This window comes from Schistocerca nitens, chromosome 6 (assembly GCF_023898315.1).
Source record: "Schistocerca nitens isolate TAMUIC-IGC-003100 chromosome 6, iqSchNite1.1, whole genome shotgun sequence".
NCBI lineage: Eukaryota > Metazoa > Arthropoda > Insecta > Orthoptera > Acrididae > Schistocerca > Schistocerca nitens.
This window is the reverse complement of record NC_064619.1, coordinates 449,083,868-449,106,483: the sequence shown is the minus strand read 5'-3', so window position 1 is coordinate 449,106,483 and position 22,616 is coordinate 449,083,868. Positions and strand designations below refer to the sequence as shown.

Genomic DNA, 22,616 nt, shown 5'->3' with positions numbered 1-22,616 from the left:
AGGTCTTTGTGGCAATCGAATCTGCTCCAGTCCGGAATCCCTGAACCACTACACCAACAACCTGACAACAGCTTTCGCACCCCGTAACTACCCTCCCGACCTGGTACAGAAGCAAATAACCAGAGCCACTTCCTCATCCCCTCAAACCCAGAACCTCCCACAGAAGAACCACAAAAGTGCCCCACTTGTGACAGGATACTTTCCAGGACTGGACCACTCTCTGAATGTGGCTCTCCAGCAGGGATACGACTTCCTCAAATCCTGCCCTGAAATGAGATCCATCCTTCATGAAATCCTCCCCACTCCACCAAGAGTGTCTTTCTGCCGTCCACCTAACCTTCGTAACCTGTTAGTTCATCCCTATGAAATCCCCAAACCACCTTCCCTACCCTCTGGCTCCTATCCTTGTAACCGCCCCCGGTGTAAAACCTGTCCCATGCACCCTCCCACCACCACCTACTCCAGTCCTGTAACCCGGAAGGTGTACACGATCAAAGGCAGAGCCACGTGTGAAAGCACCCACGTGATTCACCAACTGACCTGCCTACACTGTGATGCATTCTATGTGGGAATGACCAGCAACAAACTGTCCATTCGCATGAATGGACACAGACAGACAGTGTTTGTTGGTAATGAGGATCATCCTGTGGCTAAACATGCCTTGGTGCACGGCCAGCACATCTTGGCACAGTGTTACACCGTCCAGGTTATCTGGATACTTCCCACCAACACCAACCTATCCGAACTCCGGAGATGGGAACTTGCTCTTCAATATATCCTCTCTTCCCGTTACCCACCAGGCCTCAATCTCCGCTAATTTCAAGTTGCCGCCACTTATACCTCACCTGTCATTCAACAACATATTTGCCTCTGCACTTCCGCCTTGACTGACATCTCTGCCCAAACTTTTTGTCTTTAAATATGTCTGCTTTTGTCTGTATATGTGTGGATGGATATGTGTGTGTGTGCGAGTGTATACCCGTCCTTTTTTCCCCCTAAGGTACGTCTTTCCGCTCCCGGGATTGGAATGACTCCTTACCCTCTCCCTTAAAACCCACATCCTTTCGTCTTCCCTCTCCTTCCCTCTTTCCTGATGAGGCAACAGTTTGTTGCGAAAGCTTGAATTTTGTGTGAATGTTTGTGTTTGTTTGTGTGTCTATCGACCTGCCAGAGCTTTCGTTCGGTAAGTCACATCATCATTGTTTTTAGATATATATATATAAAATATTTGACAAAGTAGCTGAACTAGCAAACCATACTGCAAACTACAGATGAATTTCAAATGCAAAAAAGAAAAAAAAATCAAAAGCTGTTTGGTCTGTAAATGATGGGAAAATACCCCTCCTAACTAGCGTTAAACAGTAGAGCAGTTACAGATGCCAGTGCCATATGTTAGTCCTTCGATGACTTTTTCATAAACTGAAACAAAAAACAGTGACTACTCACTACCAAGTACAAATCCTAATATGACAGAAAGAAATTGCTCACTTTTTAAGTATTCGCATGTCTCAAATTCTGATGTTATCATGATGTCCCTAAAAAGTTATACTCTGCATGTTGGGATGAGGTTCACACTAGAATAACAAAAATAGTGTGTGATAGTACTGCAAATCCATTGTACTTGTTGCTGTTGTGGTCTTTCGACAGAAAACTGGTTTGATGCAGCTCTCCAGGCTGCTCTAACCTGTGCAAGTCTCTTCAGCTCTGGGTAACTTCAAAATGGCTCTGAGCACTATGGGACTTAGCATCTTAGGTCATCAGTCCTAAGGACATCACACACATTCATGCCTGAGGCAGGATTTGAACCTGCAACTGTAGCAGTCGCGCGGTTCCAGACTGAAGTGCCTAGAACCTCTCGGCTGCTCTGGGTAACTACTGAAACCTACACCCTTCTGAATCTGTTTACTGTATTCATCTCTTGGTCTCCCTCTTTGATGTTTACCCCCCCAAACTCCCCTCCAGTACTAAATTGATGATCCCTTGTTGTCTCAGAATGTGTCTACCAACCAGTCCCTTCTTCTAGTCACATTGTGGCACAGTACCCCTCATTAGTTATGTGATGTACCCATCTAATTTTCAGAATTTTTCTTTAGCACCACATTTCAAAAGCTGACATTCTCTTCCTGTCTAAACTGTTTATCATCCAAGTTTCACTTTCATACATATACTTAAAAAAAAAAAACTTCCTGACCCTTAAACCCATATGCTATGTTAACAAATTTCTCTTCTTCAGAGACGCTTTTCTTGCCATTGGCAGACTACATTTTTATATCCTCTCTACTTTGCACATCCACTCTCCCTAAAATCAGTCAGTCTTTTGATGAGGAGTGTTTTCCATTAACTAAAATATGCTGAAGGCCAGCCATTTCATAAAAAGGACAAACAAGATGAAATGGAGAATTATAGGCCTATGTCAATGTTATCAATTTTCTCAAAAATATTTGAAGGAGCTGCTTGTGATTAGACAGAAAAATAATTTACAACTTGCTATCAATTTACAGAATCAGTACAGTGTCAGGAAAGCCTGTGGGACACCTTGTGCAATAAATTAATTGGTCACAAAATTAGCGGATGTCTTGGTGATAGAATGTGTTTGTCAGGTATCTTTTGTGATCTCACCAACAGTTTCAATATTGTAAATCATGACCTGCTTCTCCACAAACTGAAAAGCTATGGCTTCAACGAAAATCTTTTAGCTGAATATCATCATTTTTATCTAACAGATTAAAAAGAGCACACATTCATAACAGTAGTAAGAAATTCCACAAGATTCAATATTGGGCCACTACTATTTTATATCAATGATATGACATGTCAGATTTAGTCTGATACCATTCCCTATGCAGATGATTCAACAGTGATAGTCTAGTTTAAAGCTGACAGAGAGGTAATCTGCCATACTGAGCTGACCATTGAGAAACAAGAGCCATGATTGACAAAGAATAATTTGAAATTAAATTTTGCAAAACCACAAATTTTTCATTTACTCAAAAAACAATATGCGCAATGTATAACTGAAATACACTATATGGCTAAAAAATTGGACACTGCAAATTGTCTCAAATTCCTTAGTGTACTAATAAATAAAAATATGTTGGGTAATCATGTGGGCAGCACACGGTAGTGATCAAATAGTCTCTTTTATGTCATGAGTGTCTTACATAATATTACTGATTTAGTTGTAAAAAACTGTACATTATCCATATTTTGTTTCAGTCACTAGGTATAGCGTAATTTGCAGTGGGTCTGAGAAAACTAATCTACTCAAATCTTTTAGACTCCAGGAAAAAGTCTTCCAAGCCTTGGTGAGAGCTAAAAAGAACCAACACTCCAAATCTTTATTTGAAAAGCTAAATCTAATGTCGATTCCAATCATGTATATTCACAGACTAATTTTCACAAAGATAAATTGCAGATTTTCGAGGACATGCTTGCGGCAGTATGAGATCAGACACACAGCAAGTAAAGTTACCGTGCTGCAGACTAAAACTACACAAAAAATACCACATTATGTAGGCACGAAATTTATGAATAAAATCTAGAAGGAAAAGTGTGATCCAAATCTAAAAAATACCGAAGGATATCTAGAAAAACACTTGGCAAGTAAATACTACTACGGCACAGAAGATTTTTTGAATGTTGATCATGTAAAATAACACACATCTGAAATAGTATCACTACATGTATTATAAATTTATATCAATTTTATTAATCTGTATACAGTACTAGAATTGAAAAGTCATCTATGTTACAAACTTTGATGGTGACAGACACATTGTGAGGTAATAAAGATTTGATTTGACTAGATAGTGTTTGAGATACTGCTCACAACAGGTTAAAGAACTGAGTGGTGTTGAAATCAAGAACTCTTATGGAAGCTACAGCCCTCAGATCAAGAGTACACAGTATAGCCTATGGAGTTCGGCAGAGCTCTTTCCTGGGTCCATAAATGAGCTTCAACATACGGACAGCTTACTCCTGCATCCACATGATACAAATATACTGAGAACTGACACATTCTAAGAGGACATATTCCAAGAAATAGTTCAGATGAATAATTCTCACCCACAATCTTGTTTTGAGGAAAACCATTTACTGATGAATATATTAAAAAAAAAAAAAAACATAAGAATGAGCTTACACACAAGACAAAATGTTGCTCCATACAATCCAGGCATACACATGGATGGAATCAGCATTAAAAGTGTCGTGCAAGAGATAGAATTCCTTGTAATGCACATTAGTCATCCACTATGTTCAAAATTGCATATAAATGTGTCAGCACTATTAAAACAAATAGCAAATCTGTTCTTTACTGCAATCAGTATGAGATATTTATTGGCACACACACACACACACACACACACACACACACACACACCATATATATACACGTACATGCACAGCTACATTTCCTCACCAACTAGATTGTACCACAGACAATGGCAAAAAAAAGAAGATGAGAGGAAAGAAATGATTCAATATGTTAAGGGAGACAAAATGGTAACTGAGATCTGAGACTGGAATCTGACACTAAAAAAAAGGAAGAGAAGGAAAAACAGTAAGAGAATACTGACTGGGGCACAGTGACGAAAAGAGAATCACCCTGGCACAATTTTGCGCAGAGCACATTTTAATCTTGCAGGCATTTGGTGTAAGAGCTGTGAAAGAAGGTTGTACATGTGAAAGAGACCTGGAGACACCAGAAGGTTTCAGATGGATTATACACAGCCAGAGACAATTGGAAACAGCTCTGTCGCCAATTGTGATACACCAGGAGAGTAGTGAGTTACATTTTTAGCTTTTTTGTGTGTGCTTTTATAGTTTAATTCTTAAACTAGCAGTTACAGGATGGGTAGGGTACGTGCATGCTGTGTGCAGACACATGAGGAGCTGGTCACAGTTCATAAACAGCAGAAGACGCTGCTGGCCACATTCAGGGCCTCCAGGCTGCTGCCTCAGGGTGTACTGGTGGCAGATAATCTGACACATTGCTTGGGATACTTCTGGCGTCACTTGTTTCTCCCATTTATAGTATATCTGCTGGGGGGCCACATTCCAGATGTGGAGTCGGCTTCACTTGTGGCTATCAAGGATGGAGAGTGCAGGGTGGAGGGTGCCGTCATCCTAATGTTGTGGCTCATCACAGCTTGAGTTCTGAGGCCATCCTCAGTTTGTACGGTCAACTGGTGGAAGCAGTGAAGACCATTGGCCTCACTCGCAGGGTCCAAGTAGAGTTCACATCGTACCCAGAATCGACAAGGATCCTTTGGTCTGGAGCCAAGTGGAGTGTTTCAACCAGAGGCTCACAGACCATCTTGGCTGCAGATTTCTGGACCTGCATTGTGCGGTAGAGAATTGTAGGACCCTTCTTAATAAATTGGGATGCACTGCACACAGGAATCAGCTATTCTAACAGCAAAGTACTTATGGAGTGCACATGGTTCCTTTTTAGGATAGGTGACAGTATGAGGTCCTCTGATGAACACTCGCCAATTAAGAGTGAGATCATGTACAAAATAAAGACACTTTGACTGTCAAAATTTTAAAAGCAAGTAGCTGAAGCATTCACAATAAAGTTCTTGAATTTACTGCTGACTAGGAAAATTGTCATATTCAAATTATTCTCAGAATGAACCACTGGATGAAAACTGAAGTAGCAAGACCTGAAATATTTAATGAGGCATAAAATGTCTATTGAAAAGACATATTAGATACCATACCAGAGGGAGTGTTTACCGCAATCGACAATAGTATTGTGCCTATTGAGGTTGAAACTGAGTAGGACTGTGAAGTTAGCTAGACCTGAACAACCAGCCTAGGTGAACTCAAGGGAATTACTGGATGTTATTACCAGCTATCTGATTCAGCCATAAAAGTGTAGAGTCTTCAAAGAAAGTCAATGCTCAGTAGTGTATAAAAACCTCAATCATGCAGTCGTAGTTGGTGATGATTTTACTCTACCGAGATAGACTGGAATGTCTATGGATTCTTTGCAGATGGCGCAGACAGGCAGTGTTGTAAAGTAGTTCTGAACACTTTTTCCAAAAACCGTCTTCAGCAGCTAGTTTGACAGCCCACACACAATGGAAATATTTTGAACCTTGAAGCTATGAACAGGTTGACCTTATCAACAGTGTCAGTATAGAGACAGGGATCAGTGATGAATGTGTCATCATAGTGACTAGTTTCTCAAGATAATAAATCCATCGAGAGGGCTAGGAGAGTATATGAGTTGCAACCCAAAATACCTGAGACTTTCATTGTAAAATTCAGTAAAACTATACTTACATTCTAATATCCTCCATCACCTTCAAAGTAGTCACCTCGGGCATGTATTCAGCAATCCTAGCATTGTTCCTATTTTTGGAAGCACTCTTGGAAGTCTGCATGGTGAAGGGTGTTCTGGACCCATTGCGATTTCACTTGGATGTCTTCAATCAAGTCAAAACATTGATTTTTCAACATGATTTTCATCTTTGGGAACAGGAAAAAGGCACGTGGGGCTAGGTCTGGTAAATAGGGAGGTTGAGGGACTATTGCATTCGCAATGAGCGAAGTGTGTGCAGGTGCATTGTCATGGTGCATCAACCAGTCTTTCTTTTTCCACAACTCTGGCCATTTGTGCTGAACATTTGCCTTCAGTTGCCTCAAAAAACTCACAGTAAAACTGCCTACTGACAGTCTGACCAGGTGGAACTAACTCCTTTTGTAAAATTTACCAAACGTCGAAAAAAAAAAAAGTTCAGCATGTACTTCATGTTACTGCAAACTTGTGAAGTTCTTTTTTTTTTGCCTTGGAGGAGATGGTGTTTTCCATTGTAATGAATGCTGGTTTTTTCAGGGTCACATCTCTCGAACTCTTTGTTGCAGCTCAGTGCACATTTGATTCCAGAGGTTTCGTTGATCAGTGCTGAGAAGGTGAGCAGCAAACTTTGTTGCAATACATCTCATGTTCAGTCCATCAGACAGAAGTCATTGACATGCATTGTACAACAGCCCACATTTGTTACAAACGGCATGAATTGTCTGCCTTTGGTTTTTGTGAATCACGTCAAGCACTTCCGTGATCATTTCCAGAGTTGTGCACATTGATCATCGATCAGAATGTTTGTCATCTTTCACAGATTCTTGACCTTCCTTGAACCACTTGAGCCACTCAAATGTTCTTGCCTGAATCAGAACACTCTCACCAAATGCCTCTGCCACCACACAGCTTCAGCTGAAATTTCCTTCAACTGGAAACAGAATTTGAGCAAATCCACTGCTCCTTCATGTTATCCATGTCACAATTCACAGAAACACTAAAACAAACCCTGACACACGCCACTAGAACTCACAATTGCATGTATCAAAGATGACACAACTTTGTGCCACAGTAGCTAAGATGTGCAGCTCGAGACATCTACCGGAAGAATGTTGTAGTGTGACTGGATTGACTGGTACAATGAAATTCTCGGATATTTTAGGTAGCAACTCATATATGCCAGAGAAAGAAGATAAGCAAGTGTTAAAATACTACTTAGACAATGAGTGGACATCACTTAGTTCCAGCATGATGGATGTAGAGGAATTATGGGCAAAGTTTACACCAATTTCAAATAGTATCTGGAGAAATATGTGCTGAGTAAGAGGATTTAGCACTGAAAAGACCCTCTGACATTTAATGAAAAAATTTAGAAAATTCTTATAAGCAGAGACTATTGCACTCTTAATTTGAAAAAGAATGCAGAAATGTTGACAGATAAATTAGTTGTGTAAAGCACACAACAACCTCCATCATCATACCTTAGCAAAAGATCTTTCTGAGAACCTGAGGAAATTCTGAGCCTACATATAATCACTAAGCAGGTAAAAGGCTTCTACCTAGTCACTCGTCAACCAGCCTGGTGTAGTAATAGAGGAAAGCAAAAGAAAAGCTTAAGTTTTTCATTTTTAAGACATTGTTCACTCAGAAGGATCATGTAGACATACCATTTTTTGACCCTCACACATACTCCTGTATGGAGGAAATAGTAACATGCATCCTTTGTGTAGAGTAGCAACTGAAAGAGTTAAAAACAAATAAGTCGCCAAGTCAGGGTGGAATCCCAGTTCAGTTTTACAGAGGGTACTCTATGACATTGATCCCTTACATAGTTTGCATTTACCTCAAATCTCTCACCCAGCGCTAAGTCACAAGTGTCTGGAAAAATGGACAGGTGACTACAATATACGAGGGTTGGAACTTTAATAGTGGCAACTATTTATTTACAGCTCGTACAAAATAGATCCGTGTTTCAAAGTTTTACTGACCTTCAAAGTAGTCACCAGCATTGTGTATAACCCATTGCCAGCGATGTGGAAGTCATAGGATACTCTTAGCAGTGCCAGTTGTGTTAACAGTTCAAGCAGCATTGCCTATTGCCCAGCAAATTTGTAGCAGTTCTGAAGCAAATGCTGTGAAGTGTTACCTTCAGTTTAGAAATCGAGTTGAACTCATGGGGGCTTAATTCAGGGGAGTGCAATAGGTGGTATAGCACTTAGCAGCCCCAGTCAAACAAATCAGTAACAGCTTGCACTGTACGTGCTTGGGCATTGACCTGCAAAATGATGGTCAGGTCCTGCAGAAAGTGTGATCACTTCTGTCTCTTAGCTGGTCATAGGTTGCGTTCCAAAAATGTGGGCTGTCATCATTTTGGAGGACAAGAGTATTCACAGCATATAGATGTAAAAGGAAGGGCAGCACTTAGTCATGAAGAATGCTGGAATAAAAGTCCTGCTTCATGTCCACAGTAATCTGGATGAGTGGTCCCAGGACACAGTATAACAAACTCCCCCAAAGCATCACAGCACCATCTCCAGTCTGAACTCCACACACTTTGGGTTTAGTGCCACATCAAGTCATTGGTGCACTCAGGGTCTAGGATAACTTGAACAGAGGTAAAAATGGTTCCAGTTAGCTACTGTGCGGTTTCTGTCTTGTTTGGCCCATTGAAGACATGCAATCTTACAGCCTTCTGTGAGGTACCTGACTACAAAAGTCCATTACATGCAGTTCACTTTGCAATGTTTGCTTGAAAAATGGTTGAGATGAATCTGCCTTTACTGACAGCACTAATTCATATCAGGTTTGAAACCAATTGTCACTGACAAGGTATGACAATCATCTCCAGTTCCCTACCAGTCATGATCTTTTTATGACCACAGTTTTTACACTACATTACATGGCTGTGAGTGGTACACCATCCCTTACAGACATGTGGGACAGTCCATGTCAATACATCAACAAATTGGGCGACTTAATTTACAGTGTGGTCATGGGCAAGTCCAACTATAAAAGGTCATTTCTGCAAGTCATTACGTTAGGAAAAACTCTGCTCACAGCTGATAAAATTATCGTTTATTAAAACACGGCTGTTTCCGTGGCTTGAAGCCAGAACATTAGTTGAACCTACATGCTAAAAAGCAAAGTACAGTGTGACCACTTTTTACAGATATTAAAATCAGTAATGTCTAAAATACATTCAAAGTGTTAAAAGATCATAGGCATATCTATAGAGAGAGGCCAGATTGGCAATCAAGAATTGTCAGTGCTCACACGATTAGTCATAGCACATGCAAGTTACGATGTGGAAAAAAATCAGGTGGCAGTGTCTTATCAGTGTGACAATAGGGCAGGGCAAGGCAAAAGCGGCCCGCACAAATGACAAAGAGAGACTAGCTGGCTGGCGAAATGGAACCTATCCATGTGGACAGTGTCATGTCATATACTTAAGAGTAGGAGCACCGGGTCACTACCTTTACAAGCGAGAATAGTACAGAATTTTACTATCTACTAGTACGTAATCATACAAATAATCAAAATTTGCCAGAATGCTATGGTGCTTCAATTCCTACTGGTTATTTAAAGTGAACTTCATGTTTTCTTTCTTTTTTGTCCAAAAATTTCCACTTCCTCTAATATATTCAAAATATGGCTTTTTTCCTTTTTTGTGCAGTATTTTTAAATTTTATGATGGGCTTGCAATGCTGTGCCCCTCTCCGTGTAAGTGCACTTTTAATGCAGATTGAGGCCTATTTAAGTTAAGGTGTTCCTGAAATCTTATTTGAAATGACCTACCGGTTTGCCCCATATATTTCTTAGGACAATCATTGTATGTAATGCCTTATGCACCTGCTTTATTATATTTATTCACCACAACTTTTTCCTTGTGCCTGAGTTTTTTGCCTGGATCTGAAAATGTAAAATACACTGGAATAATGTTTTCGGATCTCATATGTCTGCCAATTTTTTTGGCTATTGCACCCAGATATGGTACTCTACAAATGGTCTAAGCGTTATAAAATCTGCCTCTAATGTGCTATGGAAAGAAAGATTTCTGTTTTTTTCAGTATACTTCTATTGACTGCATTAACAAATTCTGGATTGTAACTGTTTTGATATGCTATATACTGTATAACCTCTTATTCAGCCACTTGAGCTTCTCTGGCAAGGAGCACTTCATACATATGGTTTACCATGGCTCAGAATGCTGTGGATGTGTATGACAAGATCTGTCATGGTTGGCTTTCGGTAAATATAAGAGTCTATATTTCCATTTTTTACGGTCACTTGGTGAACTGTATCTTTTGGTTCAAACTGTTTAGATCCTTAAGACACTGGATACAGTCAACATGGTAATAATATTGAAAGTGACTATATCCAGAGATGAAAAATGTTAATGTTAGAATTAGGAATAAAACAAATTTTATTTCTAATTCTAACATTAACATTTTTCATCTCTGGAAAAGGAGATACTCTGTAGATGCATTAGTTTAAAATATTTGAACCAACAAAATTTCACTGCACCAGATTTTTATCTTTGTATCTGATGGTGTAACATCTGAAAACAGGTTCATGTAACAAATAATAAATATTGTAGAATATTACATCAGTGTTGTTTGTCTTTCATTCGTAATGTATAAAATAGTCAACGAAGAAATGAAACAGTATAAGTTATTGGTTATGAACTGCAGATTACAACTGAATAAATTGCAGGAAAGCATGAAATTAAGACCATGGAACCTGGATAAGCTGAAAGAACTAGGAGATCATTGAGAGTTTTAAAGGAAGCAGAACAGGCTAGAGAAGAAATGCAGTATTCTAGAAACATACATGCTTATAGGGCAGATAAATGCTGTATATAGAAAGCTAAAGAAACCTTTGGAGAAAGAGTAAAAATTGAATGGATATCATGAGTTGATGTGGCAAACCAGTACAAAACAAAGAATGGACATGTGAAAAATTGAATGAATATACAGCATAGCTATATAAAGTAAAGAAACTTGAATCAATATTATGGAAACAGGAAGAGAAAGTAGATGTAGTAGATGTAATACTGTGAGAATAATTGGACATATCACTGAATGACCTAAGTCTAAACAAGGTAACTCCAGCAAACAACACTCCCTCGGAATTTCTAAAATATTTGAGAGAAAAAACTATGACAAAACTACTTTACCTGGTATGTAGGATACATGAGAAAGGGAAAGTATATAGAAATATGAGACAGGCAATGTATCACCAAAGTTCAGAAATAAGCAACAAACCCAATAAGAAATAATACGTGTGCTGACAGGTGTCAATATTATCAAACCATCAGTTTAATGACTCATGTTTGTAAAACAATGCCTACAGACATTATTGGTATAGGTTTTCTATATACCTTGACCAGGTTTCATCACCTCTAAGGGTGACTTCATCAGAAGGTAAGGTGTTTAGGATCTTCTTTCTGATGTCTTTGTACTTTGAGACAGCCTTTGATACATGGGTGGGTAAGAAGCGTACGACTTTGAACATGGTTGACGTTTGCAGCAACCGTATACACAGATACAAAGAAGATCCTAAACACAGGTAATTACCTTACCTTCTGATGAAGTCACCCTTAGAGGTGACGATACATAGTCAACGTATATAGAAAATCTATACAACCAGTTGGCAGATTTTTACATATTTTTCAAATTTGAGTACAGTTGCTGCAAACGTCAGCCATGTTCAAAGTTGTACGCTTCTTACCCGCCCATGTATCAAAGGCTGTCTCAAAGAACAAATACATCAGAAAGAAGATCCTAAACACAGGTAAATTACCTTACCTTCCAATGAGGTCACCCTTAGAGGTGATGAAACCTGGTCAAGTTATATAGAAAACCTATGCAACCGGTTGGCAGAGTTTTATATATTTTTTCAAAATTGACTAAAACAGTTAATTTCGTAAAGGAGAAAGTGTGAAGTGTAAGGGGAAGATTCTTAAAAAAATATGTTTTGCTGTTATTTGTATGAATGAAAAACATTATGAAACAACATGGCACAGAAAAAGCACAAAAGGTAAGTTAGGAAAGGCTAGTGACCACCTGCAGTTTATTGGCTGGATCCTGGGGAAGTACAGCAGACCTATAAAGGAAATCATGTACATAATGCGTGTAACCCATTTGTGAACACTGCTGAAGTGTTTAGGATCTTCACCGGACTGGACTATGGGAAGACACTGATGCAATTCTGAGAATCTTGGTGGATGTATTACTGCTTGACTTGATCAGTGAGAGAGTATTATACAAATGATCTAATAAATTAGAAGGGAATCCTTCAAGGAAAGAAGAGAATTTTTCAGTGAAATGTATCTGTGGAAGTTTAGAGACCAGCATTTGTGACAGACTGCAGAACAATTCTAATGGTTTCGATCTTCATCTGTTTTTTCCCTCAAGACTTACAAAGTACTATCAACCATGCTCTGTATAGTTGCTTGCAAAGAATGGATACATATGCAGAAATTTATGTACAATAATGTTAAGAATAAAGTTAACATCCATGCTTACCTCTAGTATTTTTTCTGGCAACTCTCGAGGTGGTGCAGCAGGTGACATGCTGTCAAAAAGTTCCACTTCAGTCAGGTCTACACTATTGTAGTTGTCTTTCAGGTAACCATATGACTGTAAAAATAATTGCCTCCAATAAAATAAATCTTTTTTTTTACATAATACACTAATGTTTCAGAAAACTGAAAGACCCAGAACGGATGACTCAGATGAACACATATTTTAAAACAGTGTGAAACAAATCAAGGTGGAGGACATCCAAAGTCTCTGACAAGACCCTTAGAGTAAATAAATACTATTTTCTTTCCCTTTTTGCAATTTATTTTCTGACTATAATTACATAATCAATATGGTATCAAAATTATGTCACAGGCTATGTTTTCCAAACTCTTATTATTCAGATAAATTCAAATTTTTCTTATTCGCATAATGTGATTACTTTTGCCAAGGAAATTTTATTTTTGCATAAACCTTTATATCCAAAATTTCACAGTACAGGGTGCGCTGAAAGTTTTGACCACACTAATCATGTTCTGCTGGAATGCTGATGTAAAAATTTCATTTACCCTAATGTGGTATAATTTAGAATTTATTTCAATCTATATATATGATTGAGTGTATAAAAAAGAAATAACGAATATACTTAACTTCTACCCCTAAACCTAGTATCTGATAAATATACATTTCAGAAGGAACAAGGACATGGATGTTAATTATATGGTATTATGTTATTAAATAAAAGTATGTGACAATAAACTGTACGAAATAAGTCTATTTAAAAAATTTGGTCATTACCAGTATAAATCTACAATAACTTAGACTATATAACAATCAAGAAAGAAGGTGGGACAGGGGCAGTTGCTCAGTTGTTGAGAGTCGAGTCAGGGCACAGTAGAGAGAGTCCTCTGTAATTGTGTCTGTTGTTGAGATGAGCAGTGGACAAATCATAACACACAGTTTGTAATGTGCCTGTAATTTTGGGTTTTTTAATAGTACTTTACAAATTCTCAAATTATGTTTCTGTATAAGAATGAATATTTTGAATGAACTGTAACTGTTTCCCTGTGTTGGTTATCTGACATCATCATTGTTATGAATGGATGGCAGAAAAATACAAAGACCTTACAACATTAATTTTAGTGTGTTTAGAAACCTTCAACAAGGACAGTGAACTCTTGAATAGTATAAAATTTCAAGCTGATTTTCTGCATCACCCTTGTCTGCTCTCAGCTTGAATTCCATCTCTATTATTGTTGATGGGATGTTAAACCCTAATTTTCCTTCCTGTTTACTGTAGACAGTTGTGACCTGAAGCCAAATTGCTGTTCATTTAATTTTGTTTTCTTTCAATGTTGTTATATTTTGCTTTATGTATGCAATTTTCTATTATTGTGAATATAATTTATAAGAAGATTTATAACAATTTAAGAGTTCTCAATTTTTTTATGTACCAGTAGTATAACCTTATTTTTAAGACTTTTCGAAAAAAATACTTACATTTTCAGATATCTTTGTTAGTAAATACAATGACCTTGACAGGTATTCTGGTCTGCAATGGAAATACCTCAAAACCGCAGATACAAGATGATCATACTAAGCCCAATTATGGATGTGTGTCCTCATTTGGGACTAAAAATAATTTCTCAACAAGGCAGAAATTTTTGCACAATTTATAATGCTTGTTCTGTCTCAGCTTATTGCCAAATGAACAGTCCACAGATAATTACATAGGATGGACATTGCAGGGCAGAGATGCATGCAATACATCCATCCTTGCTCCTGCCTACAAAGTGAACTAGTTGCACAGGATGATGAAACACCAATGGTGCTGCCAAGGACTATGAATGCGTTAACAGATCAGACAATTCAATTGCCTACCTGTGCATGAATGATGCATAGCACCGAGTTCATCAAAGCCCTAATGGAAATTTTCAGGAGAACACTGAGCAAAGGGCAATGGACATTCGGGGACCAAGCAGCAATCGGTATTGTAATTGTAAACTGTCGAAGCTGCGTTGGTAAAGTACCGGATCTTCAAGCGCTGATAGAAAGCACCGAAGCTGAAATCGTTATAGGTACAGAAAGCTGGCTGAAGCCAAAGATAAATTCTGCCGAAATTTTTACAAAGGCACAGATGGTGTTTAGAAAGGATAAATTGCAAGCAACCAGTGGTGGCGTGTTTGTCACTGTTAATAGTAGTTTATCCTGTAGTGAAGTAGAAGTGGATAGTTCCTGTGAATTATTATGGGTGGAGGTTACACTCAACAACCGAGCTAGGTTAATAATTGGCTCCTTTTACCAACCTCCCGACTCAGTAGCATTAGTGGCAGAACAACTGAGAGAAAATCTGGAATACATTTCACATAAATTTTCTCAGCATGTTATAGTCTTAGGTGGAGATTTCAATTTACCAGATATAGACTAGGACACTCAGATGTTTAGGACGGGTGGTAGGGACAGAGCATTGTGTGACATATACTGAGTGCACTATCCGAAAATTACCTCGAGCAATTAAACGGAGAACTGACTCGTGGAGATAACATCTTGGACCTACTGATAACAAACAGACCCGAACTTTTCGACTCTGTAAGCGCAGAACAGGGAATCAGTGGTCATAACGCCAATGCAGCATCCCTGAATATGGAAGTAAATAGGAATATAAAAAAAGGGAGGAAGGTTTATCTGTTTAGCAAGAGTAATAGAAGGAAGATTTCAGACTACCTAACAGATCAAAACAAAAATTTCTGTTCCGACACTGACAATCTTGAGTGTTCATGGAAAAAGTTCAAGGCAATCGTAAAATGCGTTTTAGACAAGTACGAGCTGAGTAAAACTGTGAGGGACGGGAAAAACTCACTGTGCTTCAACAACAAAGTTAGGAAACTACTGCGAAAGCAAAGAGAGCTTCACTGCAAGTTTAAATACAGCCAAAACCTCTCAGACAAACAGAAGCTAAATGATGTCAAAGTTAGTGTAAGGAGGGCTATGTGTGAAGCGTTCAGTGAGTTCAAAAGTAAAATTCTATGTACCAACTTGACAGAAAATCCTAGGAAGTTCTGGTCTTACGTTAAATCAGTAAGTGGCTCGAAACAGCATATCCAGACACTCTGGGATGATGATGGCATTGAAACAGAGGATGACATGCGTACAGGCTGAAATACTAAACACCTTTTTCCAAAGCTGTTTCACAGAGGAAGACTACACTGTAGTTCCTTCTCTAAATCCTCGCACAAACGAAAAAATGGCTGACATTGAAGTAATTGTCCAAGGAATAGAAAAGCAACTGAAATCACTCAACAGAGGTAAGTCCACTGGACCTGACAGGATACCAATTCGATTCTACACAGAGTACGTGAAAGAACTTGCCCCCCTTCTAACAGCCATGTACCGCAAGTCTCTAGAGGAATGGAAGGTTCCAAATAATTGGGAAAGAGCACAGGTAGTCCCAGTCTTCAAGAAGGGTAGTCGAGCAGATGTGCAAATCTATAGACCTACATTTCTGACATCGATCTGTTGTAGAATTTTAGAACATGTTTTTTGCTCGTGTATCATGTCATTTCTGGAAACCCAGAACCTACTCTGTAGTAATCAACAACATGGATTCTGGAAACAGCGATCGTGTGAGACCTAGATACAGGCTCTCAGGTAGATGCCATTTTCCTTAACTTCCGGAAGGCGTTCGATACAGTTCCGCACTGTCGCCTGATAAACAAAGTAAAAGCCTACGGAATATCAAACCAGCTGTGTGGCTGGATTGAAGAGTTTTTAGCAAACAGAACACAGCATGTTGTTCTCAATGGAGAGACGTTAAAGTAATCTCTGGTATGCCACGGGGGAGTGTTATGGGACCACTGCTTTTCACAATATACATAAATGATCTAGTAGATAGTATCGGAAGTTCCATCGGGTTTTCGTGGATGATGCTGTAGTATACAGAGAAGTTGCAGCATTAGAAAATTGCAGCGAAATGCAGGAAGATCCGCAGCGGATAGGCACTTGGTGCAGGGAGTGGCAACTGACCCTTAACATAGACAAATGTAATGTATTGCGAATACATAGAAAGAAGGATCCCTTATTGTATGATTATATGATAGTGGAACAAACACTGGTAGCAGTTATTTCTGTAAAATATCTGGGAGTATGCGTGCGGAACAATTTGAAGTGGAACGATCATATAAAATTAATTGTTGGTAAGGTGGGTGCCAGGTTGAGATTCATTGGGAGAGTCCTTAGAAAATGTAGTCCATCAACAAAGGAGGTGGCTTACAAAACACTCGTTCGACCTATATTTGAGTATTGCTCATCAGTGTGGAATCTGTAACAGGTCAGGTTGACAGAGGAGATAGAGAAGATCCACAGAAGAGAAGCGCATTTCATCACAGGGTTATTTGTTAAGCGTGATAGCGTTACAGAGATGTTTAGCAAACTCAAGTGGCAGACTCTGCAAGAGGGGCGCTCTGCATCGCGATGTAGCTTGCTGTCCAGGTTTCGAGAGGGTGCGTTTCTGGATGTGGTATCAAATATATTGCTTCCCCCTACTTATACCTCCCGAGGAAATCACGAATGTAAAATTAGAGAGATTTGAGCACGCACGGAGGCTTTCCGGCAATCGTTCTTCCTGCGAACCATACGCAAGTGGAACAGGAAAGGGAGGTAATGACAGTGGCACATAAAGTGCCCTCTGCCACACACCAATGGGTGGCTTGGGAATATAAATGTAGATGTAGATGTAGAAGCTATTCTGAAGGCATTTTAATACTTCTGAAAATTAATCTTTGACATTATACTTTGGAATGTCTTCAGTGGAATACAAGTTTGAGAACACGTTAAAGTTAATCACCCATCAATTGCACAGTTGTTGGACAATGTCCTTTTTCAAAAGTTAACTAACAGAAAAGAGACACCTCCCTCACTCTCTCTCTCTCTCACACACACACACACACACACACACACACACACACACAATCCTTCAGAGACAGTTGTTATAAGATAGTGCTACCCTGTCTTGACTAGTAGTATGTGTTAATTGCCGCCTTTTGCAACTGTAATAAAAGTCTTATTAAGACCAGATGCATTTTGTTTTATTTTGAAGCATCTTCAGTTGTTTCTGTAGCAATATGGTGCTTTCTCTTACAATTTAGTTTTTTTAGGATCATTAACAGTTCACATGCCTTACTTATTAAAATAAAAGTTTTTGTTCTTTTCGTTACACAGTTTTCTTCGTTGTTTATTTCATTCTTCTTCTTCTTCCAATGTATTTGTTGAGTTTCTGTACACAGCACTTTCACTGCACTTAATATGCACTAGACTCTCACTAATCTGGCCCCCAGTAACCCGGCCTCTCAGTAATCCGGCACACATTCAAAAACACGTACACAATGAATTATCATGCACAACAATGCTTCGTCAGACAATGCTTTATATACCGTATTTGAAATTGTAGCTTTCTTTGCATTTCGCAATCATGTCTTCTAAAAGGATACACATTACGATAGACTTCAAGCAAAAACTTGAAATTTTAGATAAGTTAAATCAAGGTTCTTCGCAGAAAGCCATTGCTGCTGAGTTCAGTGTTAGACGAGCAACTATTTATGACATCAAAAAGAAAGAAGATGTTATTCGACCGTACTCAACACAAATGGATAATGAGTTGGGAAAACAGAAGGTTACGCAAAAGAGTGAGAATGAAGAACTGGACACAGCTGTTTATAGATAGTTGATACAACAATACAGTAAAGGAATTCCAGTTAGTGGCCCAATTATAAAGGAAAAAAGCAGCTGCATTTAACAAACAACTTGGCAGTAGTAACTTGTTTGCAGCGAGAGAAGGTTGGCTATCAGACTGGAAGAAACAACATGGCTTTCTGCAGCTGACAGTCACCGGGGAAAATCACTCTGCTAACAATAAGGATGTTGATGAGTTTGTAAGCAAGATACAGAAGATAATAGAGGAAGAAGATTTAACTGCTGATTCCTTGTATAATGCTGATGAAACAGGACTCTTTTACAAGATGCTTCCTTCAAAAACGAGATGGAAGCTCATGGTTACAAGCAACGAAACAGTGTGTAACATTAATGGCCTGTTGTAATGCAAATGGGAGTCATAAACTACCGTTTATGGTGATTGGAAAATTCCAAAAATCCATATTGTTTTCAACACACTGACATAAATACTCTACCAGTGCAGTATTGCAATGTTGTATCCTCCGGTTTAATAAAGTACAGTACACTATATCTGATGTGTCAACAGAAGTGCCGACACAGGGTGGTTTGAGGAGACCGATATGCACGCTATAAGCTCATGCAGGATGGCGTGAGGTCTGAAACAGGATACGTAATGAATGCTATAAAGAAAAGTACGTAGCTTCTGGAATACTTAACTTTAATCCATCATTGTTGTACATCACTCTTGACGATACAAATGAGACTCTGTAGATTCATGCAATGTAAGGCTAATGGCGCCTTGCTAGGTCGTAGCCATGGACTTAGCTGAAGGCTATTCTAACTATCTGCTCGGCCAAGGAGCGAGGCTTCGTCAGTGTAGTCACTAGCAAAGTCGTCCGTACAACTGAGGGGAGTGCTAGTAAGTCTCTCGAGACCTGCCGTGTGGTGGAGCTCGGTCTGCGATCACTGACAGTGGCGACACGCGGGTCCGACCTGTACTAATGGACCGCGGCTGATTTAAAGCTACCACCTAGCAAGTGTGGTGTCTGGCTGTGACACCACAATATCCCCTATGTTTTAAAAATAAATAAAAAACCAAATAAATGAATAAAATAAATTTCACACACTCAATAATTCATTACCCATATGTGCCAGGAATGGCCGGATTAGTGAGAGCCTAGTGTATTCACATTCTTGTGTTGGTACGTATTAGTGTCTTTGTGCCATTTTGCTTATTTTGTTCTACCATTGTAGGATGCATTCATCTTTTGTTTGTTTTGGTTGTGGTGGAAACAACTGCTGTCGCCCTATGAGTTTTGTATTTTCTGATTTGGGGGGAGGGAGGGGGGGGGATATTATTTTTATATTTTACAATTGAGGGGATTATCTTCTTGTGTGTGTGTGTGTGTGTGTGTGTGAAGGGAGCTAACATGTCCTAGCTTCCGTGTGTATGAGTTATTGCTTTATTGTGATACAGTGGGGGATGATCTAATGTTGGGATGTTGGGACATTGCCTAGTTTATGATATTATTTTGCGGTGCCTCCTTTCTCATCACACACGACTCTCCCTCCCCCCCCCCTCCTCTCTCTCTCTCTCTCTCTCTCTCTCTCTCTCTCTCTCTCTCTCTCTCTCTCTCTAGCCGGCCGAAGTGGCCGTGCGGTTAAAGGCGCTGCAGTCTGGAACCGCAAGACCGCTACGGTCGCAGGTTCGAATCCTGCCTCGGGCATGGATGTTTGTGATGTCCTTAGGTTAGTTAGGTTTAACTAGTTCTAAGTTCTAGGGGACTAATGACCTCAGCAGTTGAGTCCCATAGTGCTCAGAGCCATTTGAGCCATTCTCTCTCTCTCTCTCTCTCTCTCTCTCTCTCTCTCTCTCTCTCTTTCTCTCTCTACACACACAAAATCACTCTCCCCCCCCCCTCCCCTCCTCCATCACTCCGCCCCTCTCTCCTAGTTTGAAAATATAAACATGCACCCTTCCACCACCACCAAAACAAACAAAACACGAATGCATCTCACAACGACAATAGGAAAGATGTGAAATGGTGAGAGGACAGTGATACTTACCAACACAGAAATGTGAATATATTAAGTGCAGTGAAAGTGCTGTGTGCAAGAACCCAACACATAGATTTGGAAACGGAAGAAGAATGCAATAAACAACAAAAAACTGTGAGTAATGAAAAGAATAAAAACTGTTTATAATAATAAGTAAAGCATCTGAACTGTTAATGATCACAACAGACAAACTTGTAAGAGAAAAAACCATATCGTTATAGGGACCACTAAATATAAGACATTTATTACAGTTCCAAAAAGCAGCAATTGACCTACATAACTTGTATATGGGCCACTGCTGTAAAAAGAGGCCAAAAAACAAAGAAGGCAATATGTATCTGTCATGATATTCTATCATGTGTAGCATGTTTGCTCTAAAGCATTCCACTTTGTTTTCTTTGTTGAGCAGATGTACACTAACTGTATCACTGTATAATATTGTCATTTAGCAGATAACAAAAAGGATTTCCAATAGGTGTTGAAGAATCTGATGATCACCTCCCTCATGCACATTTTAATACTCCATGTTTTATGACATTTTTTTCAATGTGTATCCTGCAGTGAGTGTTGGAATAAGGAAAATCCAATCCATTCTGCACCCACGATGATCTTGAGTCCCAAGTGCTTTTTCATCAGCATAACAACTTGAGTGATAAAGCAACTGTTTCACAATTTTCCATTTGCAAATATTACTACACCCATCCTTATGGGCCATATCACTAACACAGAAGAGAAATAAAGAAAGTCATCATATAAAACTCCCTGTAATTAATTATTCAAGAATCTAATTTCCAATCTCTGATGGAACTGGTGATAACCTCAAAGATTTACTCAAAATTTTAATCCTGTAAAGTGGCTTTACCAAGTACATTTATTTCTAAAACTGTGTTCCACTACATATTTATAAAACTCTTAACATTTTTTAAGTTGCGAATATAAAAAAAATGAAGACAGTATATAACTTTGCACATTCCTTGTAGAGAAATAGTTACATTTCTTATTAAGTTAGCTGTAATACATCATACTGGTATCCCCGTGACCCTACAAAAGTGTTCTGTCCTAATACTCACCACTGGGCGAAGGTCAGGATGAAGTAAAACATAACCATTATTTGTAACTATGAAAGCATATCCATTGACACCAATCTGTAAAAAAAAGAGGTATTGTATGTATAAGCTAACTTTACTTAATGCTGACGAAATAAATACTGAGATGTAAAACCAACTATTTTTCAATATCAAATTCTTACTTTGTAAGACATTGTGAGTTTCTCAATTTCAGGAATAGGAACATCAATCCCTGCAATACCAAGAAGAGAAGGAGCTTCTGTCTGAAACAGAAAGGAAACTGATGTCAGAAATACTCTCCTTCGGTATTTATAAGGGTAGTTTTTCATTTAATTTCTGCTATGGTCTCACTCTATTTATTTTCTCCTTCCTCTCCTCTCATTTCCCACAAGTGTTCAAAATTTCATTCTACAAATCAGTATTCCATGCACAATGAAGCCTTTTTCTTATCCTTAGCATTTCATATTGCATTTACTCTACTGCAATCACTATGGGAACAATGCAACAATTTATCCTTAAGGTTTTTGGGAGCCCTATGAATACACTGTAGAAACATTTAATCTAAATTTCAGGCAAAAATTCGAAAATTTTGACAGTTTACAAAACATTCCCTAGAACATTATTTATTCTTTCTTGCACAACATGGTGCATAAATTATCTGTGTATGACATTTAGAAATATTTTATTTTTAATTTTCTGGACTTACATGTGTATCTCTGAAATCACAAAATTTCGGACCTGCATCTGTTTATATGTGAATATCTCAGAAACTATGCTTTATAGAAGGCTGTGATTTTCATCTATGGACAGAAAATATATGGCGCTCCATGTCAGTCACACTGCTGTATTGTCTGTCGCTTGGTAATTGTTTGTTTGCTTTGAGTGAAACACATGGAAAAACTCGGTTGCTTCAATCACAACTGTAGACACAGACAAAGTAATTGGTTTTGAGGCACTTACAAAACATTGCTATAGCTACTGTGAGAAAAATGG

The 22,616-nt window shown here is 38.7% G+C and overlaps 1 protein-coding gene across 3 annotated transcripts in view; it reads right to left on the bottom strand.

The window, feature by feature from the left end:
• The window catches only part of LOC126262734 (voltage-dependent calcium channel subunit alpha-2/delta-3-like), a 374,776-nt gene that overhangs the window by 103,978 nt on the left and 248,182 nt on the right, over positions 1-22,616 (bottom strand). For all 3 annotated transcript variants that reach the window (XM_049959539.1, XM_049959541.1, XM_049959538.1), the window contains 3 exons: positions 21,806-21,886; positions 21,627-21,701; positions 12,835-12,948 (listed from right to left, as the gene is read on the bottom strand). In XM_049959539.1, coding sequence (XP_049815496.1) covers positions 12,835-12,948; positions 21,627-21,701; positions 21,806-21,886 — 270 coding nt within the window. The remainder of the gene's footprint in view (positions 1-12,834; positions 12,949-21,626; positions 21,702-21,805; positions 21,887-22,616) is intronic.